At 36.1% G+C, this 22,711-nt stretch overlaps 1 protein-coding gene across 2 annotated transcripts in view; it reads left to right on the forward strand.

The window, feature by feature from the left end:
• ATP6V1A (ATPase H+ transporting V1 subunit A) overlaps positions 1 to 18,934 on the forward strand; it is a 49,545-nt gene extending 30,611 nt beyond the window's left edge. For both annotated transcript variants that reach the window (XM_033130657.1, XM_033130664.1), the window contains exons 5-15: positions 54 to 191; positions 1,944 to 2,095; positions 5,601 to 5,763; positions 6,303 to 6,411; positions 10,360 to 10,482; positions 10,578 to 10,692; positions 11,279 to 11,342; positions 12,932 to 13,135; positions 16,762 to 16,856; positions 18,157 to 18,328; positions 18,819 to 18,934. In XM_033130657.1, coding sequence (XP_032986548.1) covers positions 54 to 191; positions 1,944 to 2,095; positions 5,601 to 5,763; positions 6,303 to 6,411; positions 10,360 to 10,482; positions 10,578 to 10,692; positions 11,279 to 11,342; positions 12,932 to 13,135; positions 16,762 to 16,856; positions 18,157 to 18,328; positions 18,819 to 18,911 — 1,428 coding nt within the window. In that variant the 3' untranslated portion in view covers positions 18,912 to 18,934. The remainder of the gene's footprint in view (positions 1 to 53; positions 192 to 1,943; positions 2,096 to 5,600; positions 5,764 to 6,302; positions 6,412 to 10,359; positions 10,483 to 10,577; positions 10,693 to 11,278; positions 11,343 to 12,931; positions 13,136 to 16,761; positions 16,857 to 18,156; positions 18,329 to 18,818) is intronic.
• The last annotated feature ends 3,777 nt before the right edge of the window (positions 18,935 to 22,711 follow it).

Here is a 22,711-nt window from a genome sequence, read left to right on the forward strand (position 1 = left end):
AGTCTAATTGAAGTTTATTTGAACATTAAACAGTAAATGCATCTGTTCTCTAGGTTGGTAGTCACATCACTGGTGGAGATATTTATGGAATTGTCGTTGAGAATTCGCTCATCCGACACAAAATCATGTTACCCCCACGAAACAGAGGAACTGTAACGTACATCGCTCCACCTGGAAATTATGATACCTCTGTAAGTATCATCTAAACTTTATCTCATGAAGTGGCCCTACTTATATCTGCTAGTTGCCCAGTTTTAGTGCCCTAAATAGTTACAGAATTGTTATTTGATGTGTAGGTTTTAAGTAACTCCCAAAATTATTCTTTTAAGTTTTTTTTAAATTGGGCTTGGGAATACAAAAACATATTCTTTTTTTTTGTTATTATTAAAATATAGTTGGCATACAGTGCTATATTAGTTTCAGGTGTACAACATAGTGATTCGACATTTAGGTACCTTACGATATGATCAACCATAAGTTTAGTAACCATCTGTCATCGTGCAAAGTTATTATGATATTATTGACATATTCCCTATGGCTCATTAGGTGAAGGTGAATAAGAGAACATACTGTTTCTTTTTTAAGAGGGAGATATATCCAGTATAACATTTTCCTACCTTGTTAATTTATTCTCCATCATTTATAGCCCTGATTCTTTAGGCATAGAATAGATTTTGATTTTTTTTTTTTATTAATTTATTTTTAATTTATTGGGGTGACAATTGTTAGTAAAATTACATAGATTTCAGGTGTGCAATTCTGTATCACATCATCCATAAATCACACTGTGTGTTCACCACCCAGAGTCAGCTCCCCTTCCATCACCATACATTTGATCCCCCTCACCCTCATCCCCCACCCCCCAACCCCCTTACGCTCTGGTAACCACCAAATTACGTTCCCCAGATTAATTTTCAAACCCCGTGGCCATCCTGTGGTCACCGACTGCCCTCCAATCCCCTCACCCTCCTCCCCACCCCCCTAGATTTTGATTTTAATTGTCAGTCTATAGTCACATAATTAGTTGCATAATGGATTGTATGAATTCTTACTCTGGGTGAGCCATTTAAAACTTAGTCCCTTAATGTTATTGGTAGTCACATCACATCAAATACACGAGACCAGTAATAGTCTTTGTGGGCATGAAGATGACTATTGAGAAGGCCATTGTAGTATATAATTTTTTCCCAATAAAATGTGATAAAAGATAATCTAATTATTTCACAAGAATAAGTATGTGCTCTATAACATAGAGAGAAGGAAAGAGTTAAGACTGGGATTCTGGGCAATCAGCTAGCCTTACTCAGGAGCTTAGAGACTCATTCATTCTTATGTGGAAGAACCACCCTGGAGTGGTTCACCCTGAAGTGGTTTATTGGTATCAACAAAATTATAGATTTCTACAGTCTGTGGACTTTGGGATTGTTTATAAATAGTTGAAACCATTTCAATGTTCATAAATGTTAGACTATTACTCATTATCTTTTTGTTTTTGTAAATATTTAGCTTTACTAAATATTTTAGGATATTTTTAATAGATAAGTATTTTTCATTAAAGCAGTATACAAGCATTATAACAAAGTAAATAAAATAAAGAATGGAAAATAAATTATGAAAACTTTCATTTTTTTCCCTCCCGCAGTCCCAGAGTATCTTCTGTATCCTTCAGGATTTCTCCCTATGTAAATCCACACGATTAGTTAACTATTCTTCTATTCTCTTTCTCAAAAACTCCTAAACTGTTTTTAAGCATTAAAACAATAATAAGCTCATCTGATTTTAAAAAAGTTAAAACTGAATATAAAGATTTATAATAGAAAATATAAATTCTCTCCCTACTTCCACGTAACACTTTTCTACCCTCAGGAGGAATCTAATCTAGGGTTACTTTCAGGAATAAATGCTCATAAGTTTGTACTTAAAATCCTGATGTATTTTCATAGGATGTTGTCTTGGAGCTTGAATTCGAAGGTATAAAGGAGAAGTTCAGCATGGTCCAAGTGTGGCCTGTACGTCAAGTTCGGCCTGTCACTGAGAAGCTGCCAGCTAATCATCCTTTGCTGACTGGCCAGAGAGTCCTTGATGCCCTTTTTCCGTGAGTTTGAGCTGTGTCCCACCGTTTTTGCTCAGAATTATTGTATGTGCTTATTGTTTCACTTTTTCTAGATAAAGGTTTTATGTGCTAAACCTGTAATAAATTTTATCTAGAGAAGTAATCGCGAATTAAATATGTATATTGCCAGTGTTTATTATAGAATCAAATCATTGAAGAAGATTTTTTTTTTGACAGTTACATAAAGAAAACATTATTTCTAAAACTGTCAGGGAAAAAAAAAAACTTCCAGAAGAAAATCTTTGCCAAAACAATGTAACTATTTTTCTTAAGTTGTCCTAGAATTGGTAGATTGTTGTCACTGTAAATTGATGAGTTCTAAAATAAACTGCGCTCTGTAAACTGCCCAGCAATTTTTCTTAATTTGTAGTCTGGTCTTTGCCATTTTCTTCAAAAACTACTCAGAAACCTCCTTTATCTTCAAATCTTAGGCTTCACCATACTCTGCTTTACTTTCAGCAGATGACTTCATTTAATTCACAGAAAACACTAAAGCTATGATACGGTAGCTCCCTCAACCTCTGACCACCAAACCCATGCATGTCCCACTTACCTTCAACCTCTTATCCTTCAGACCTACTCCCTGAATTGTCTTCATCATTACTCTCTTATCCTTATTAGGCAGCACCCCGTTTCTCTGTTCTTCACTATCCACTAAATTAGTCTTGTCACTTTTACGAATGTTTTCCAGTTTACTAAATTTTCTTGTTCCTTTGTCTTCTGTCACACCCACCTGGCAAAATTCCAACTATGAATCATTTCAGTTATCTCCTCCTTCCGAGGCAGCTACTCACAGGCGGCTAAGAAAATAAAACAATCAGTGCAAGTTGGCATCTCACAACTGTGTAGCAATCCTTCTGCGTTTCCCGAATTACCATTCCCCTGCTCTCCTATCTGAAACTTCTGCACTTGCCTCACATCTTCAACTCAACTCTTCCTTCTCCTTCCTTCTCAATAAATGACCATGCTAGATCCTTCACAGAGAAATTGGAGGCCGTCAGATTTGGAATTCCTTCAGTTTCCTGCTACCAGGCTGACTTAATACACATTCCCATTCATTCCTTCCTTTTCTCTTTCTGGAGCTTATCCCACCTCATGTCTTCTCAAAGACCTCTCTATCAGGTATCTTCCTTTTATCACCCATCTAATGAAAAAAAATCTACCCTCAACTCTTTCCCCTTTTCTGCCTTCCACTACTTTTCTCCTCATCTTCACAGCCGCGCCACTTTTCCCCCTCTAGTTCACTGCACTACTCTGCCCTTGGCTCCACTATTTCGTTGAAACTACTTCCATTAACATCATCAGTTCCTCTCATACTGATAATTCAATAAATAAGTTTTAGTGTTTTCTTAATTCCTATAACTTTGGATATTTCTACTCCATTCTCCTTGAAACACCCTATTTCTTTGTTTTTCCTGTTAGCTTCTGCCCGTAAGTTCTAATTCTCCAATGCACGTTTCTTCTCCCTTAATTTTGATATTTCTTAGAGTTTTTTTAGGGCCTCTTCTCTCGTCATTATATATCTTACCCTCTGTGGATGACTTCATCTACTCTCATGACTTAAATATTCATCTATGTATAATGATTCCTAAATCTGTTTCCATCATCCCAAATCTCTTCGGAGTTCCAGACTCATATCTAAAACACTTCTGATTATACCTGTCCTTTTAAATGTCCTCAAAGTCAAAGGTGCCTCAAAGTCAGTTCAAAACTAAAATCATTTTCTTAATTACCACTTCCTTGCTTGAAATTTGCTCATCTTTCTTTGTTGCCTCTCTCACCAAATGTCATTATCATCCATCTAGTGAACGCCTGATCTAATAAAATCTGTGACTTCTCTCGAGGATTATTCTTACCCTTCTACATCTAATTATTGAACAAGTGCTTTATATTCTATTCCCTAAATATTTATCTGCATCTTTCATCCCTACTCCATGACCCAAATTAAGCATCTCCAATACCTCCAATAATTATATTTAATCAGACTTCCTGTCTACCTAAGACACTTATCTGATCCTGCACTATTTTGCTTGAAACCCTTCAGTGCTCTTCATTATTCTTAAAACAAATACACACTCCTTAACTCCTTACAAAGCCACCTGTGACCTGGCCATTGCTTACCTTTCAGTATTGTCTCAGCCCCTTGACTGCCCAACTGCTTCCTTATACACGTCTTCCAGGTGTGCTGAAGAACTGTTCATTTCCCAAGCAGTGCTCCGTCTTGCCCTGACTTTTGGCCATGCTGTGCCCTCTGCTTGGAATGTCATTTCCCTTTATCTGGCTAATTTCTATTTCCTTTTCGGTCTTAGCTTGTTTCAGAAAGAATTTCCTAACTCCACTCCGATCCAGGGTCAGACTGCACCCCTTCTTGTGTATTCCCACAATGCCTTGGATGTTCTCTATGATAGCCCTTTCACATTGGATTGCTAAACTTCCAGACTGGGACACACCTAGCCCCACTTCCCCTCCCTGGGTTAATAGTGATGTAAGGAGGTGTACAAAACCATGTCCAGCATGAATGGACATGTCCTCTGAATTTATCAAAGTCACTGAAAGGTTTGGAGGAAAAAAGATTTCAATGCATATTAGTTTTATATTGAAAAAGTCTGTTATTATTATTAGGAATGCAATGTTTCAGTTAGTTTTTATGATAAAACACAATATTACAAAGCAATTTCCCTTAGTGTTACATCTCATTTCTCCTGCTCAGACCCTCCCCCCCACACACACACACATACATACCACAACATTTCCTTTCCTCTGCCCTTAAGAGGATTTCATTCTCCACTGCCACTTTTTAGGGAAAATTTGAAAGTGGCTGCTAATAGTACTGTACTGTAATCACCAACTGACTTTGCAGTTTACCCCACTGAAATGTGAGCTCTGTGAGTATAGAAATACAGCTATCTTCTTTACTGTTGTCTTTCCAACATCGCCAAGCAGAGTTTTTACTATCTAGAAAGTACTCTATAAATAGTTATTTGATAAATAAAAGGGGATTAACTTAACACGTTACCAAAGTCTTTGTTCATTAACCTTTATAGCAAGATGTGAATTTAAGGTCTTATTATCTGACTCAGGAGACAATTTCCAAAAGTTGTTTATGTTTTTATTTTAGCTTTAATTCCCATACTGTCCTTTCATTAACTAATTTATGTAAGCATTCAGAATATCATTGGTACTATTTTATTTAACTTATTGTGTTTATATCTCTTTTCCTAGGGTACTGTGTAGAATATACTTTTTTCAGTTATTAAAGATGCTAGAAATGATTAATGATAATAAAAAACAACACTAGTATGGGTACTAGTATAGGTGCAAATTAGGGGAGCAATTTTTATATCTATATCTGTATATTTATCTTTTTAAGTGCATATGTAGAGATATGAAAATATTTCAAAGTGCTTTCTTTCTTATATTTCTGTGTCAGTTGCCTACTTTATTTATTAGCAAGTAAAGTAATTCACACTTTGTTTTCTTTGTTTAGATGTGTACAGGGAGGAACTACTGCAATCCCTGGGGCTTTTGGCTGTGGAAAGACAGTGATATCTCAGTCTCTATCCAAGTATTCCAACAGTGACGTGATCATCTATGTAGGATGTGGTGAAAGAGGAAATGAGATGTCTGAAGTCCTCCGTGACTTCCCAGAGGTCTGTACCTATAAAGCTTCAAGTAACATTCTAGAGAGAGAAAGTACCACTGATCAACTTTCACTGACAATTAATAAAGCTTTGTGTTGGATCTGGAGCAATGTTCTCATTTGTCAAAGATCTTTTAAGGAACTTGCTAATTATATTTGTGATTCAATTTGTATATTCCAGGAAAGGAACTTGAATTTCTCAGTCAGACACTTGAAAGTTTCTTTTTGTTTGTGGTCTGGTGGTTTTCAGTTATTGGAAGAAAGATAAAAATAGACAATAGACGTAAACTTTACATAGGTTTTATATTATCTAGGTTACTATAGTAATATTTCTTTTTCCATAAAACAATGGATTTCACTTATGAAGTAGAAATAATGGCTGTCTTTTTCATAGCACAGTGGGACAGGGAGAAGAGCTTGGGGTTATGGGGAATACTACTTTGGGAACACTGATTAGAAGAGAGATTAAATATCGTCAAGTTGAAAAATAAGAGACTAAAATGTTCTGTTTAGAAATTAGAGGATCACTAATAGATGGTTTGTCTCCAGCTCACGATGGAAGTTGATGGTAAGGTGGAGTCAATTATGAAGAGGACGGCTTTGGTAGCCAATACCTCCAACATGCCCGTGGCTGCCAGAGAGGCCTCCATTTATACTGGTGAGTGTGTGCATTGGCATAAAGCACCTAACGTCCATTCTTAAGTTGAAAGCTAGCACCAAGAACTCTGCTTTCATTCTAAAATACCTCCATACCGACAACTATATCCTTAGTTTTCAAAAATATATTTTACTTATTACATCTTGAGAATATGTCAGTAGAGGGCGTTTATAGAGTTGCCCCAAACTTTTAAATGACTATTAAATGATGTATCTTCTACTACCGTGTTTGTTTTTTCCTTACACTTTTTACCACTGATCTATCTCTGAATATACCTGTGTCCCCATTACTTGAATTATCAGCTTTGAATTATTTTGACTGCTGGATATGGAAGATAATAATATCTGTGTGTTTATATATTACCTTCCATCTTTGCTCCCATTTCCATCCCAGCTTTTGATACTTTAATTTCCACATTTTCAGGATTTATAGTACTCACGTTCTGCTCTGTAACCAGGAATACAATATATGTGTATTAGTCGTAGACCTACAGTAAAATGTAGTCAGTGCTCACTGGCACTCCTGTGGCTACAATTTCTACATTTGTTTTGTGGTTGGCTAAAATTTTTGGAAGTTTCTTAAAGAAAGGCTTATGGAAACTATATCCCCTGAATTCTTGCTTCTTTGTAAGTTTGGGTTTTTTTGCTGCTTTTAAATTTTAACAATTATTTGGCTGAGTATAAAATTTTTGGATCGTATTTCTTTCCTTGAGAACTTTTATTCTAGCATCGAATGCTGGCCTGCTTTTTTTCCTTTTTTAGGTGACTTTTCTTTTTGCCCCAAGGAATTTCTCTTCAGCTTTGAAAGCCCATAACTTTATTAGGATATAGGCCAGTATTGACAGTTTTGATCATTTTTTTCCTGAGACAGTATACCCTTTCAATCTGTGAATGTTTTTTATTTGGGAAAATTTTCGAGAATTGTTTCGAACCTTTATCTCTTCCATTATGGTTATCTTCTTCAAAGTAAACCTACCAGATCCCCTTTATCTGTTTCCATATATACCATTTCTGCTGTAATCCTTCTTATTTAGCCTTTTGTCCATACGTTCAGAAGATAATGGTGTTTATTATTTCTAATGAAACCTTCATTTTCTTCCAGCTCTCCATTGAGTTCTGCTTGCTCATGAAACATCTTTTTGATCTTACTGTATACTCCTTGAGATTTTACTTTGTGGGAGGATACATTAAGATTTTCTTCTTATTAATTGTGGTCACAGTTTTCATCTATTCCTTGGCAGGTTCCTTGACCATCGTTTTATTTTGCTTTTCTGTCCGTTTTCTTCTTCTATTTTTTTTTTCTTTTTTGGTTTTTATACTGATTATTATAACTATTACTCACATTTTCAGGAAATGGGAGGGGTGGCTGTTACTGTGGTCCAGGGTAGCAGGAATTCTTCATGGTAATCTGTGAAGTTTGTTGTGGCATGGAGTTGTGTAAGTTATTTTACTCTTTTCCTCTCTCCCGCCAATAAAAATTTGCAGCTGCAAGGCCACTTACAATGATTTCTTTCTCTTCCACCCTGCCTCACCCACTTTTTACTCACTGCGAAGGAGTTTCTACCTGTGTTTTATTTGTCCCCATCTCCCTGTTCTCCTTGATGCCATACTGGGTCCAAGGAACTCCTGCCCCCAGCCCTGTTACTTCTTTTGCAGTGTCCCAAACAAAGGATTTTTGGTATTGCCCCTCAGGAGGTATCTCCTAGTTTGCAGAAGCTTAATCTCAGATGTGCAGCCTCAGGTGAATTCTTGGTGTCTTCCCACACCGTTATTTGGTTTTTACCTCATTCAGGTGGCTTTCCTCATTATTTTTTTCTGGACCTAAATATGGCCCATAGTTTTTGATGATAGAGTTTGTGTTTCTATATTTCTTGTTCTCCTTGTTTGGTGGTTACTTTTATGAGAAGAAGGAGAAAGTGATATATTCACCTACTATTTTAAGACAGGAAGTCTTCCTACTTCTTTTAGATGGCTGCATAGTGTCCCTTTGTATGGCTATATCATAAGCTATTTAACCAGCATCCTTTTGGTGTGGACCCTTGGATACTTCATAGTTTTTTGCTATCACAAACTACGCATCACTAAAATACTCTTATGCATATTTTTACACTGTTTCTTTGCATGTTTTATGTGCACATTTGTGTGTACATTTTTGTAAGGTAAGTTCTTAGAAGTAACATTGCTAAAAGTACAATTATTAATATAGATTTTAGATTCTGATAGCCCCTTAAAAGGAATAACAACAGACAAGAGTTCCTTTTCTCCACATGTTCACCAATGCTGCTTTTTTCAACACTTTGTTATAATTATCAAACATAAAAAAGTTGAAAGAATGTTACATTGAACACCCATGTACTCAGCATCTGGATTTGACAATTAACATATTGTTATTCCTGCTTTATTAGATGCCTAGTCAGTCTGTTTTTCCTAGTAGTAAACTACCGTCTATCCTGTGTGTATTAATCATTTGAACACTGCCTTCTGTTTTCCTTTTGGATAGTAGTTGTTTTTCATACTGATTTGTAAAAGCTCTTTGAAATTAGTCTTTTATGTGTCATGAGTTGGAAATGTTTTTTCAGTTTGTTCATCTTTTGATTTTGTCTGAGGTTTTTTTTTTCCCCCGTGTAGGCACTGATACCTTTAGGTCTAGGAAAGCAGTCTATGAAACTTCTTTGAGGTTTACTCGTGTATATCTGACTCTTCTACAAAGTTTTTCTAATATATACACACAAGTATTTGTGAATGTCATCATAGAAACTTAAAGCATAGCCATGTTTGTATAAGAGAGGATCTCTTCCTATCATCAGATTGAAATATGTAATAATTCTTGTGTTTTTTAAGCCTTAATAATGAATGATAAGTAATATTTCTTAAAGACTTTGTTCATGGAACCATTTTTTGGAAGCCTCAGAAATTAGTATTTTCTATTCTGAAAGATGTACTATGATAAATAGTGAAGTGCTGAATTTTCCAGTAAATATTTTGTTTTACTTAATATAAGCTTGTATTTCTTTACTGGTAAAATAAGGGAAACCAGGACCATAGATTTTGGGACACATATAATGTAGCAACAATCTGATATATGTATATAGGGCGAGTTTTCCCATTTTAACAGATTAGGAAATGCCACTAGGAAATGAAGTTACTTTGCTAAGGTAAATGACAGAATAGGAACTAGAACCCAGGACTTCTTTCTATATATTAGCTTCTTCTAAGTGGTTTACTGTATGTGATTTTACAGGACAGGATCTGACTGATCTGCGTAGCAGAATGATCTGGATAATTAAGATATTACTCATGTTAATAACATATGTTACTTTTGAGATATAACCAAACAAGCTAATTAGTTGAGGGTTTTTTTGGTGTGTATGTATGTGATACATAGACAAAAACTGTCCTGGAAATTAATTTCAGTCTTAAATATATTAATAGGAATAAGAATAGGGAAAGAAGTCCTTTTTTACTTTTAAAACGTGTATTATGTTAAGATAGACTTCATATGGCAACGAGTGAACCCAAATGTAGTTGCTCAACATAAGAGGTACTTGTTTGAGGTGGTCAGGGGGCTCTTCCCTCTGTCATTCTGGGCGGGACCCAGCCTGGAAAGAGCTCTTCCATTTCAGCACTTGCCTTCTAGAGCTCCCGGGAGCTCTCTCCCTCTCAGTAAGCCAGAAGGAAGAAAGAGCATGGAAGGATTTGTGGCTTGCCTGGTGATGGAACATATTACTTTGACTTACATTCCATTAGCGAGAGGTCAGTTACATGGCCACATCTAAATGCAAAGGAGGCTGGGAAATACAATTTAGCTGTGTGCCCAAAAGAAGAACAGATTTTGGTGAACAGCGAGCAGTCTACCTCATGTATTTCTTGCTTTGAAATTTTCAGAAGGGTGAAAAAGTCAGGATCATACATTGTAGGATTATAACTTGTAATATTCTTCCCAATTTAGGAATTACACTATCCGAATATTTCCGGGACATGGGTTATAACGTCAGTATGATGGCTGACTCTACCTCTCGATGGGCTGAGGCCCTTAGAGAAATCTCTGGTCGCTTAGCTGAAATGCCTGCAGGTAATACTTCGCATTACTTTTTATGTAAGCAAAACTGATAGGACTTGGGAGGCTGCCCTAGAACCTCTCTTTGTAAATTTCTTTTCGTTTTTCAGATAGTGGATATCCTGCATATCTTGGTGCCCGTCTGGCCTCTTTCTATGAGCGAGCAGGCAGGGTGAAATGTCTTGGAAATCCTGAAAGAGAAGGGAGTGTCAGCATTGTAGGAGCGTAAGCACCCAAACTGTTTACTTTTTAAAGGGAAAAGGGTCAATAATTTTAAAGAGAAACTATTTAGCCCCCTCTGAGGGCAGTGATTCTTAACTAAGGTTGCACTCCAGAGTCATCCAAGGAGGTCTTTAGGTCATCTCTACATGTTCTGGTTCCATACATGTGACTGATTTGTTACATTTAAGTCGTGATATCCTAGAAATAACTTACAAATTTATAGACATGTTAAGGTAAGATTATATCATGATACACACAATTGCAGATTCACAATGACTACGTAAAGCAATGCTTTGTTCTCAGAGCTTTACCTTCCTTCTGGCTTCATCTATTTGATTAGAATAATGAAACTGATTTTAATAAATATCTGGTTTCTCACTAGAAGGTGTTTAACAGTTATTATTATTTGCAACTTAGTATTGGTTTCTATTTAAGATTTTTATGTAAGATTTCTTTCCAAAGGTCATTTCTAAAGTTATTTATATTACGAAGTCATTTACATTAAAATTGGCTTTCAAAAAATTGACTGTCATATGTAAGTTATTTTTCATAAGCATTTCTAATGACTTTTTTTTTCTTTTAAATTTAGAGTTTCTCCACCTGGTGGTGATTTTTCTGACCCGGTTACATCTGCTACTCTTGGTATTGTTCAGGTATATCTTTTCTGCTGTGGCCAACTTCTGAGCTCACCATCCCATCTCTGTCCCCCCAAATGTTATCCAAATCATCAGGAAGTATTTAATGTAGTCACTAAAGAGTAGGCAATGGTAAAGTCTGTTTTAGTATTTTAGGAACATTCTTATCCCTGAGAGCCTTTAGTGCTATCTGTTCATTCCTAGCTCTTTACCTAGAGTTTATAATAAGCAATACTTGTAAGTGGGAAATATGTCCAGGGCAGCAAAGTTTTATTAATAAGAGAGTAATACTCCCCTTTAAGTTAGAGTAACCCTAGGTGTGGAAACAAATGGGCCCCAAAATGTATAGTAGCAAAAACCCAGTAGCTTTTTCTCCTCCTGGTATGGTCCCAGGCAGGTGATTCTATTGGAGGGCAGCTCTTTTCCATTCAGTAGTAATTCAGAGAGCAATGAACCCTTCCGTTTTATGGCTCTGCCATCTCCTAGCCTGGTAATCACCTGCTTCTGGCTGACACAGGGGCAACTTAAGAAGGCACCCCCACTTTCTGAACCTCTGCTCAGACACAGTCACCCCACTCACTCTATAAGCCAGACACAGATGAAACCCAAGCTGAAAAATGTAGTTTTTGCCTAGGGAGCTGCTTCCCAGTGACAAGGCTTGAATTTTGGTGGATAGCTAGCCAACTTGATCATTAAAAGAAACATAGATAAAAGATGTATACAAATGGAGCTATAGTACAAAAAAGTTAATATAGATGCAGCTGGTTGGCTCAGTTGGTTAGAGCACAGTGCTCATAACACCAAGGTCGCCAGTTTGAGTCCTACATGGGCCAGTGAGCTGCGCCCTCCACAACTAGATTGAAAACAACAATTTGACTTGGAGCTGATGGGTCCTGGAAACACTGTTCCCCAATATTCGCCAATAAATAAAAAAAATTTTTTTTTAAATAAAGTTGATATATTCATAAGTACATGTATTATTCATGTGGGAAAACTAGAATATTTGCCTATGTTTTTGTCAGTACTATATTGAAAGAAATGGCAGAGGCTAAATTTACAACTCTCAAGGTCTTTAATCTTTGCTAAAATTTTGAGTTTTAGATTACAGGGTAAAGGGAAACAAAGTTAGGGATGCATAAAATAGATGTGAATGTTTGACCTTGGAAAAATAACTGTCAGATCTTATTGGATTGGCCCTTAATGATAGGGAACTGAATTTAATCAGGACATTTAGAGGTTTTTAATCAAGGTAAAGTGCCTCGTCCATCTCACTGGGCATTTTCTGGTTCACCTGTTTATATTGCACCCTAATCTTCAAAAGAGTCAATTTTTCTTGTTGCTGTATGGTTTGACACACTATTAAGGAAATTCAGATAAATTTTGAATTTGATTTGTGGATACTACCCATTCTGAAACTGAAAGGCATATATTTTTTAATTGCAAGTTTTATTCTATTTCAGTTATACTTAGTAAATACGAAAAAAGATATAGTTTGACCAAAAAATATAGAATTGTATACTTAGGACAAGTATATCTCAATACTTTAAAAAAAATTTTTTATTTTTTAAGAAAAGTCCTTGTTTTGTTTTGCTTTGCTTTTAAATCAGGTGTTCTGGGGCTTAGATAAGAAACTGGCTCAACGTAAGCACTTCCCCTCTGTCAACTGGCTAATCAGCTACAGCAAGTACACGCGTGCTTTGGATGAGTACTATGACAAACACTTCACAGAGTTTGTTCCTCTGAGGACCAAAGCTAAGGAGATTCTGCAGGAAGAAGAAGACCTGGCAGAAATTGTGCAGCTTGTGGGAAAGGTGAGTCATAAAACCCCATGGAGGACAGATCTGTGAGTTATACTGGAGTGTTTGTTGTAAGGACAGATAGAACCTTGGATATGCAGATCCTGCCTAGTAAAATGAGTATTTATTAGATATTTTTAAACTAATAGAATTTTAGGTTATTCCTTTATCCAGCAGAGATATTTGAGGGATCTATCTGTGTTGTGAAAGATAGAAAGATGATTATTTTGATTTGTTATATTTGAGTAACAAATCACTCCAATGCTTAGTGGCTTAAACAGCGTTTTATTGCTCATGGTTTTGGGGTTGATGGGCTCAGTTTGGCATCCTTGTTCGGGGATCCCCATACAGTTGCAGTTACACGGTGGCTGAAGCTAGAGTCATCTGAAGGTTTCTTCCCTCACATGTCTGGTGCCTGGGCTGGGATAGCTGGAATAGCTAAGGGTGGGCTAGGTATTTCTCTTTCTGCAGGGTATTTCCACGTGGTTGTTCAGGGCTCTCAGAGTGAGTACTGAAAAAAGGAAGTGGAAACCACTATCCTCTTATGTTTGGGTCCCAAAACTAGTATAATATCACTTCTGTCTTATTGTGTAGATGAAAGCAGCCACAGAGCTTGCCTACATTCAAGGGGAGAAGCTTTCACTTAAGATCAGTCAATTAAAAAAAGTAACTAAATTGTTAGGGCCTTTACATCCTTTTCACGAATTTATAGCACTTAACATGGTCCTGGTTTTATTGCAAATGAGGAAGAAACACTTGATTTATTTCTTTAAATACAATATACCCATCAACAACCAAATTAGAGGTGGTAGAGTTAGGATCTATTAAACATGTTTTTCAGGAGTACTAGGCTAAGAAGGATCGAATTCTAGTTCTTGTTCCTCCAATAATTAGCTATGTGACCTTAAACAAGTGACTTACGTTCTTGTGTCTGTATCTTGATATTTCAAAGGACAAACAGTATGATTAAATTTAGCCAAATTCAATTCTAGAGTGAGTGACTTCTCAAATAGTATGCAGCGCTAGTCAGGACTCTCAGAGTTCACTGTCTAGCTCTGTTCTTTTTATTACATCTTATAAAGGCACTTACAATTTTTTTCCAACAAAGGGTAACTTTATTAAATAGCTAGCATGAATACTCATTATTCATAAGTACTGTGGCCCTATAAGATGAACAAGAAACAGAAGACCTCCAACACCAGACAAAGGCAATACAAGAAAAGAAAATTACAGGCTCATTTTGTTTATGAACGTAGGTATAAAATTTTAAATTAAATGTTAGCTTACTAGATCCAGCAGGGAATTAAAAATAATAAAATGATACATCATGAGCAAGTAAAGTTTATCTCAGAATGCACATATGATTCAACACAGAAAATCTATTGTAAGTTGTCAGTGTAAATAATGTAATGGAAAAAGGGTATCTTAGCCAATGTGGAAGTATTGAATAAAGTATTTGAAGTTCATTATTTATGATTTAAAAAAATCTCTTAGCAAACAAGGAAGAAAAGGAAACTTCCTTAATTTGTTAAAAGTAACATTAAAACCTTGGGAAAACATTTTATTTAATGGAAATTTTTGCTGCATTCCATTTAAAAATCAGGATTAAGACAAAATGCCTACTATCATTGCCTGTGTTTAATAGAATACCAGAGGTCTAACCAATGATGTAAGAAAAGCTATAAAGAAAGAAAGAGATTAAAATGTCATTATTTGTAGATAAATGTGCTCATGTAACTAGGAAAATAGCAGAATTAACAGAGAAACAATTAGAACTGATAGAGTTTGGTGAGGATTCTAGATTCAAGATAGTTTAAAAAATCAAGAGAATTTCTCTATTCACAATACTATTAGAAAATAAAACTAAAAATAAGGTGTTCACTATAGCAACAAAAACTGGAATATAGGAATTAACGAAAAATATGTATTTTTAAAATGGGAAACATTTTAAAACTAGTAAATGAAACAGAAGATCTGAAGACAAAGAGAGACAGTCCATGGTTTTTGGATGGACTTACTAGAAAGATACCACTTGTATTTATAAATTTGATGTGATGCCAGTCAAATTTCCAGTTGAATCTTCTGAGCAAATCAGTAATCATTCTGAAATTCTTTTGCTGTCGTGAATCTTCACAGCCTTAAGTAAAGAATAGGAAAGAGGAGCTTTTATTCATTACAAAACATAGTAATAAACACAGTGTAGTATTGGTGAGGTAGCAGACAAATAGCTCAGTGAAGCAGAATATAAACAGACTTGTGTATATATGAACCCTTGATATTTCAAAAATGATAGCACAATTCAAGTGAGAGGAGGATGGATTATTTCAAAGATAATGGGAAGAGTATTTGGAGAAAAATAAAAATGAATCACTACCTAATTCCACATGCAAAGGTAGAGGCCAGATAGATTAGCAATTTAAGTGTGAAAGGTAAAACTTTCAAGTTAATAGAATATCTTGGTGATCTGGGGTTGAAAAATGACTTTTTAGACTCCCATGGGCACAAACAATAAAACAAATTTTTTTTGATTGCATATAAAGAAAGGATTTTCTTGTTCAACAAAGACCCTTGTGGATAAAGGTAACGAACAGGTGAATGATTGAGCGGGTTAGTTCACAACATCTAAAACTGATGAACTAATATCTAAAATGTGCAAAGCACTGGAAGTTAATAAGAAGACCAGATCTGCAACAGAAATATGGGCAAAGGAAAGAACAGAGAGATTATAGAAATCACAAACGATTGACATGCCTGTGGAGAACTGCTCAAACAACAATGAGATCTCATGTTACACTGGTTAGAACAGCAAATATGAGAGAGCTGGATAATGCCAAGCTGATGACAGTGTCGGGAAGCAAGATCTCAAATGCTCCAGAGAATGACAGTTTTGCAGTTTCATTTATACCTTTGGAATGAAGGAGGGAATGTAAGGGAGACTGCATGAAGGTAGGAGGAAATAATGTGCAGGATAGTTAACAAGATTATGAGCTCCCTTGAGGGTGGTTAGCTTGGGAAGGGTCTGGAAAAGAGATTTAGTACTGTCAAGGGTGTGTTAACCTAGATGCACAAGAACAATGGACAAGGCTGGCTTAATAATCTTTCACTAAAGAATTTACAGGCCTGGGGTGTGACTACCCACCATGACCTGCCCAGTTGATCAGATCGCCTTGTGAGGTTACTTTCAGTCACTGAACTTGCACATACTCCCTTCTTCCTCAGGTATTTGTCACAAAAAGACAAATACTGTATGATTCCACTTCTATAAGCTATCTAAAGTAGTGAGGTTCATAGAAACAAGAAAGTAAAATGGTGGTTGCCAGAGGCTGGGGGAGGAGGAAGAAGAGAAGTGTTTCATGGGTATAGAGTTTCAGATTTGCAAGATGAACAGTTACAAAAATCTTGATCCTCAACAATGTGAATATACTGTACATTACTGAACTACACTTAAAAATGGTAAAAATGATAAATTTTACGTAGTTTTTTACCACAATAAAAAAGAGCATCAAAAACTGTTATGAAGTGAATTTATTAATGATAGCTGATGGTGTGTGATTATATAGTTTCTGCTTGCTCATTGATTACAGTCATGGTCCTACATTATGGAAGTAAATTTCTAAAATTACATATGTTTTCTCTTCTAGGCTTCTCTAGCAGAAACAGATAAAATCACTCTGGAGGTAGCCAAACTTATCAAAGATGATTTCCTACAACAAAATGGATATACTCCTTATGACAGGTTACCTATCCTGCTATTCCTTCTTTATTTCAGGATTTTCTATCGAGTTTTGCAGGAATTGCTGCCTGCCTTACAAACCTGCTTTTATTTTCATAGACATCTAATGAGCAAATATGTCCCCTTGTCTTGATTTTGCTCGTTTGTCCAGTTCTGACAGTATTTTCACTCATTATCCAATCATCATTGATTAGATTAAATTGTGGCTTAGTATGCAGAGCTGAGAGATCACTGCCTCCTTCAGAAACTTTTCTCACCACATCTCAACATAGCCCATGCTTCCTCTACTCTTTTCCTAAATAATTATGTTCTGTTTTCCTGCCTCATTTCACAAGAGTCTATTCTCTTTCTTTCTACCAGAGTTCCTGATAGGTGCCCCGGCAGCCCCTGCTACTCCTGCCCAGTGCTCGCTTGCTTTATTTTTGTATCTGATACTGGCATGGATTATTCACACATCCCATTTCTTTTCAACATTGAATTTGAGCCCTTTCATCTCAGACTGCTTTTTTCTCTCAAATCGTGTTTAGCCCCATATAAGACTGAAGAGGGAACTGAACAGATAGGATTACCAGAGTGTAAGACAAGCAGAAAATTTGACAATATAAATCAGTACTAGTCAAAAATCTATATTGGGAACTTAAGAAGCCCTAGCAACTACCCACACAAACATAACAAGGGGAAAATTCTTTGGAAAGATTGTAATAGAGAGTATGCATGAAACCGTGTATACAAATGTGTTTAAATGAGTCAGAAAGTTGATAAGAATGTGTGTGAAACAGTTGAATATTTACTTGTGTGCTTTCATTATTAAAAGGTATGGGTAAATGAAAATGAACTCCTTAATGTGGAAAAATGGGTTACTATTAACTAGGAAATTGCTGTTTCCTGTTCTCTTATTCATTACACCTTAACTTGCTATCACATGAGAGTCTTTCCAACTCAGTTATTTTACCACCTGGGTTACTCCTTTAATGGCATTATACAAAAACAAACCCTCAAGGAGATTAGATTATAGCAGTGCTGTTTCATTGTTCTTTAAAAAGAAATGTCGTCCTTCATATAAATAAAAGAATATCTTTCTTCATCTGTCCATCCATCTCATATCCTGAGGCATCTTTGTCCCCAAACTGGTCTTTTCTATTCTGTTTTCATTCCTTGTACATATATCATGTAATAAATACAAGTGGTCTGCATATCTAAATAAAGAAGCTAATACTCTCGTATTTTATCTGAAGTTTTATGTAGAGTATGAACCTGTTTTGGATTTTGTTTGTGTTCCTTATTTTACTTTCATTTACCCCAGGTTCTGCCCCTTCTACAAGACAGTGGGGATGCTGTCCAACATGATTGCGTTTTACGACATGGCCCGTAGAGCTGTTGAAACCACTGCCCAGAGTGACAATAAAATCACATGGTCCATTATCCGTGAGCACATGGGGGAGATTCTCTATAAACTTTCCTCCATGAAATTCAAGGTATATTTAGTTTCCCTGTCCCTTTTTCTTTTTAGTAGAAAATGTTTCTTTTTAATTTTTTTAACTATTTGAATCCCGAACCTGGTGTGTGGAACTTAAACGTTTTTCATTTTCACACATGCTTAGGTTATGTAAAACCAGAACAGACCTCAAAGTTATGTTCAAATAGGAATTGTAGTGATAAAAATTATAGTATGTCATGTCTAAATAAAGTGCTGATATAGTTCCCCTTAGGTCCTAATCGCCAGGCCGAAATCATTGCTGAGCAGCAATTACCTCACCTCAGCTGCCTGTTAACATGTTCATCTGAACAAGGGGGTTCATCTGCCCCATGTTCACCTGAAATGACTTCTGCTGTTTACTTCTTTTAAGCATCCAATTACATAGCACTAACTTCTAAGTGACCTATCATTCTTTTGGAAGTAACTTACTACATGTTCTGAAAATTATTTTCCAAAGGTGAATTGAATTTTGTACTATCTTTTTTCAGGATCCAGTGAAAGATGGTGAGGCAAAGATCAAGGCCGACTATGCACAACTTCTTGAAGATATGCAGAATGCATTCCGTAGCCTTGAAGATTAGAACTGTGGTTTCTTTCCTCCTTTTCTTCAGCAAACTCTCGTGTGTGTATATTTTCCAAAATTTCTCATCTCAGACCCTTGGCTTCTTTATTGTGCAGCTTTGAGTCTAGTGCCTATGTGTGTTATCATTTGTTTCCCTGTTTATTTGGTAGGTCTTATATAAAACAAACATTCCTGATCCTTTCTCCCAAGTGGTGAATGTAGTAAATATGATATACAATGGCTACACTACTGTAAACTTGTATGTAGGGTGACGTCCCTCCTTGTCCTAGGTTTGCCTTTCCTCGTCGCCATTATATTGCAAACAGGACTACTGCATGTTCTCTCTTTGCAATGGATTTGGAACGAAAGGCCAGGTTTCTATATGTTTTGACAGGTACTTTGTGAAATGACTTGATCTATCTACATGTCAAGGTTATTTGCAGCTTAGCGTTTTACTGCTTTGCAGGAAATACTAGCTTTTTTAAAAAGATGATTAAAGTTCCAGTTATGCATTGCTTCCCCAGTATAAATCAGGAATATTTATGGGAAACTGTTGGGGACTATACTGTTTTTAAAACAGGCATTTGTGGGGGCTCAGCACAATATATGAATCAGTACCCTCTAAAAAAGTGAAACGGGAGCCAGACAGTCAAATTTAGATTAACATCATCTTGTTACAGCTTATTTTGTTTCACTAGGAAAAATTCAGTATCAAGGACTATTCTGTATTACTAGGAAATTCTTTTTAAAATTACATTTAGAACAATCACCAAGAACTTGATCCACATCACACACTTTTCCTTAACTCAAACATCTTAGAAATGTTACACTGAATGTTACCATAATACACTGATTATGGTTACTTAGAAGCCTAAGCTTCTAAGGATCATGTCATAGTATGATGGGCAGTAAAATGTCACAGAGAAGATACTCAGTAGTGGTTAAAGGCTGTTTGGCACCTTTAAGTTCCAGCTGGGCTGTAGTGATTCTTGGGGCCAAAGTGGCATTATGTTTTTACAAGATAATGACATGTGTCACGTGTTTGCATGTTTGTTTGCTTATTGAATTTTTGGGCAACCAGTTTACCAATTATAGAAAATCTTTCATGTGGGTTTTGATTCATTGGCTCAAGAGTTCTCAGAATATCTGTAGCCATAGCAGTATAACATTTTCCATTCGGTTTAATAGAGATGAAATTAATTCTTCCATCAGCTGATAGCAGAGTCTGCGCCATGTGAAAAAAAGATCGTTTCACCCTGTCTTTTAAGAATCTGTTTTAAAATAATAGTTTCTGTGTTTGTACAGTAAGACACACTGCAGAACAGCTCTGCGAGTGACCGTTTTCCATTAACTCTTTCTGACCAATACAGCTGGCACCATCACTTTCTTTTTGGGAAGAGGAAAGGGCATATGAACATGTCCAACAATCTCAGATACCCAAATGTAACAGCATAAATAATTTATTTTACACCTCAATATGTTGTTACTTAAATTTTCAGGTAATGTATTTCTTTGGGTTTGTTAAGGAAAGATGCAGTCAATAGAGAATTCAGCTAGAGTTTGTTTAAATCCTTGCAGATTCCATGTTCGTACATTGGCCTGCTGTTCAGGAGGGGTATTTGTCCATACAACTTTTTGTAACCTTTCAGAATACTGGAAGATAAAAAAATTTTGCAGTGATTTGTTAAGATGTGGACTTAATGGTGCTGCTTAATCAGTTTGCTTCCAATGTGGTCTCCTACCCAGAGGCCCTACGACCAGTAGAAATTAAAAGGGTTTCAAAAACTTTCTATTTCTACCTTAAACTTACCAGCAAATTAAGACCGCGATGGTTATGAACGATATGATGAAGAAAAAGCTTGACCAAGTTTGTTATTGTCATTCTGAATTTGCAGTGTGCATTCTTACTCCTTTTTAAGAATGTTGATATATGGGTGTGAAGATGCTAGAGAAACTGTGCTCAGATATTCATTGTAAGTGTCCCTTCACCTATATGTTGTAGAATTTCAGATTGGTCACCGATCATATTTCTTTCTTTAGTAAGAGTGTGTTAGAATCACAACAATCTTTTAAAAAGATGATGCAGTTCTATATTTATTGTGCTGTGCCTGGTCCTAAGTGGAGCCAGTTAAACAAGTTTCATATGTATTTTTCCAGTGTTGTCTCACACATTGTGCCCTTTGGGAATTTCCTTTCATCCTGAGGAATGAATAGAAGAGGTTATATATATTGCCTCCTTATCCTTGAGATTTCACTATCTTTATGTTAAAAGTTGTGTATAATTGTTAAAAAGCTATGAACGAATAAAACGTGGATTTAAATTAATTTTTAATGTGTGTGTGTGTGTGTGTGTGTGTGTGTGTGTGTGTGTCAAGATCTGCTAGAAAACAAGCCACCTCGTGTTTGGCTTAATGTTTTCGGTATGACTTTAAAATTTTTTATTTCTCCCTTTCTTTATAAATTGTTACTTAAAATCATGAAATTGAATTGGGGCCTTCACTATAGACTGTAAAAAGTCCTATAATTATATACACTATGATTTGGAAGGGTAGTATACAGAATCCCATACCATTCTGGATAGTACTTTAAATTGAAGAAGCAAATGGTTTGTAAAAATACACTTATGAATTAAAGGAGACCAGTGATACTCATTTCTATTTTTGGTACAGGAACTAAAGCCTTCTAATGCATGATCTTGCAAGCCAAATTATTTAAGATTCAACATAGCAACATGTTACTTGGGACATATTTTGTTTCCTTACATGTATTTAATAATTTCCAAACAAGTAAAGAAACAGTGTGGAATGAACAACTCTTTATCACTACTGAATGCCAAGTTTATGTAGAGAAGTATTTAAAAACTCATGGGTAATTTTTAGTCCATTTGGTAGTATCCCAATATCTTCGGGTTATTAGTTTTAATGTATTGCTGCAATACAAGACCACAAAGAAGGGAACCAACTTTCCCAAGTGGGATGTGATAAAATGCCACTGAAGTTGTTCTAAGGGCTTCCTCTTAGTTTGAGTTCCCCCAGAAGTTGACTTGAGACAAGTATTTGAATACAGGCAGTTTATTTGGGAGGTGATCCTAGGAAACACCAGTAGGGGAGTAGAAAATTGAGACAGAATTGAAGGAAGCCAATAAAAGTGTTCATTATCAAGCAAGTCAACACTTTGGACTATTGAGTACAACCCTGCTGTGGAGTTCTGGGACCAAGTGAAGAATCTGCACTGCAGTTATCCCACCTGGGGTGCAAGGGACCTAGAGTACTGTCATCAGTCATTGGCAGCCAGCTCCTGTCAATCATCCACTGAAGGCTGTTCCCACAAAGATGGGGAGAGTCAGTGCCCACCCCATGCATGCAGGCAGAAGAGAAGTTTTTTTGTTTTGTTTTGTTTTTTTACAGAGCAAATAATACGCTGATTATGGTTACAAACAGGTAGATGTGGGGTTTAATGATCCTGAAAGTGAAGCAGCTTCTTAGATTAACAGGGATTTTGATCATTTATTCCAATCCCCTTATTAATACAAAGAGAAAATTGAAGTCCAGAGAGGTTAACTGATTTGCCCAATGTCACACAGCTACCTAATAACAGAATGCGGGCCTTCTGATTTCTAGTCTCTCTGCACTAAATTGGATTATATCTTTTCCTTATGTATGTACTTTTCACTCAGAACGAAGAAGTTGGGTGTACTAAATATGAGGTAGGTAAAGTAACCAGAAGAAAAGTAGGGAGAAAAGACTGGCCAGACAAGGTCGTGGGCAGTGTGATGACTCATTTTAAGAAGGAAAATGTGACTGAGAAACTATTAGAGTT

Source organism: Rhinolophus ferrumequinum, chromosome 2, assembly GCF_004115265.2.
Source record: "Rhinolophus ferrumequinum isolate MPI-CBG mRhiFer1 chromosome 2, mRhiFer1_v1.p, whole genome shotgun sequence".
Lineage (NCBI taxonomy): Eukaryota > Metazoa > Chordata > Mammalia > Chiroptera > Rhinolophidae > Rhinolophus > Rhinolophus ferrumequinum.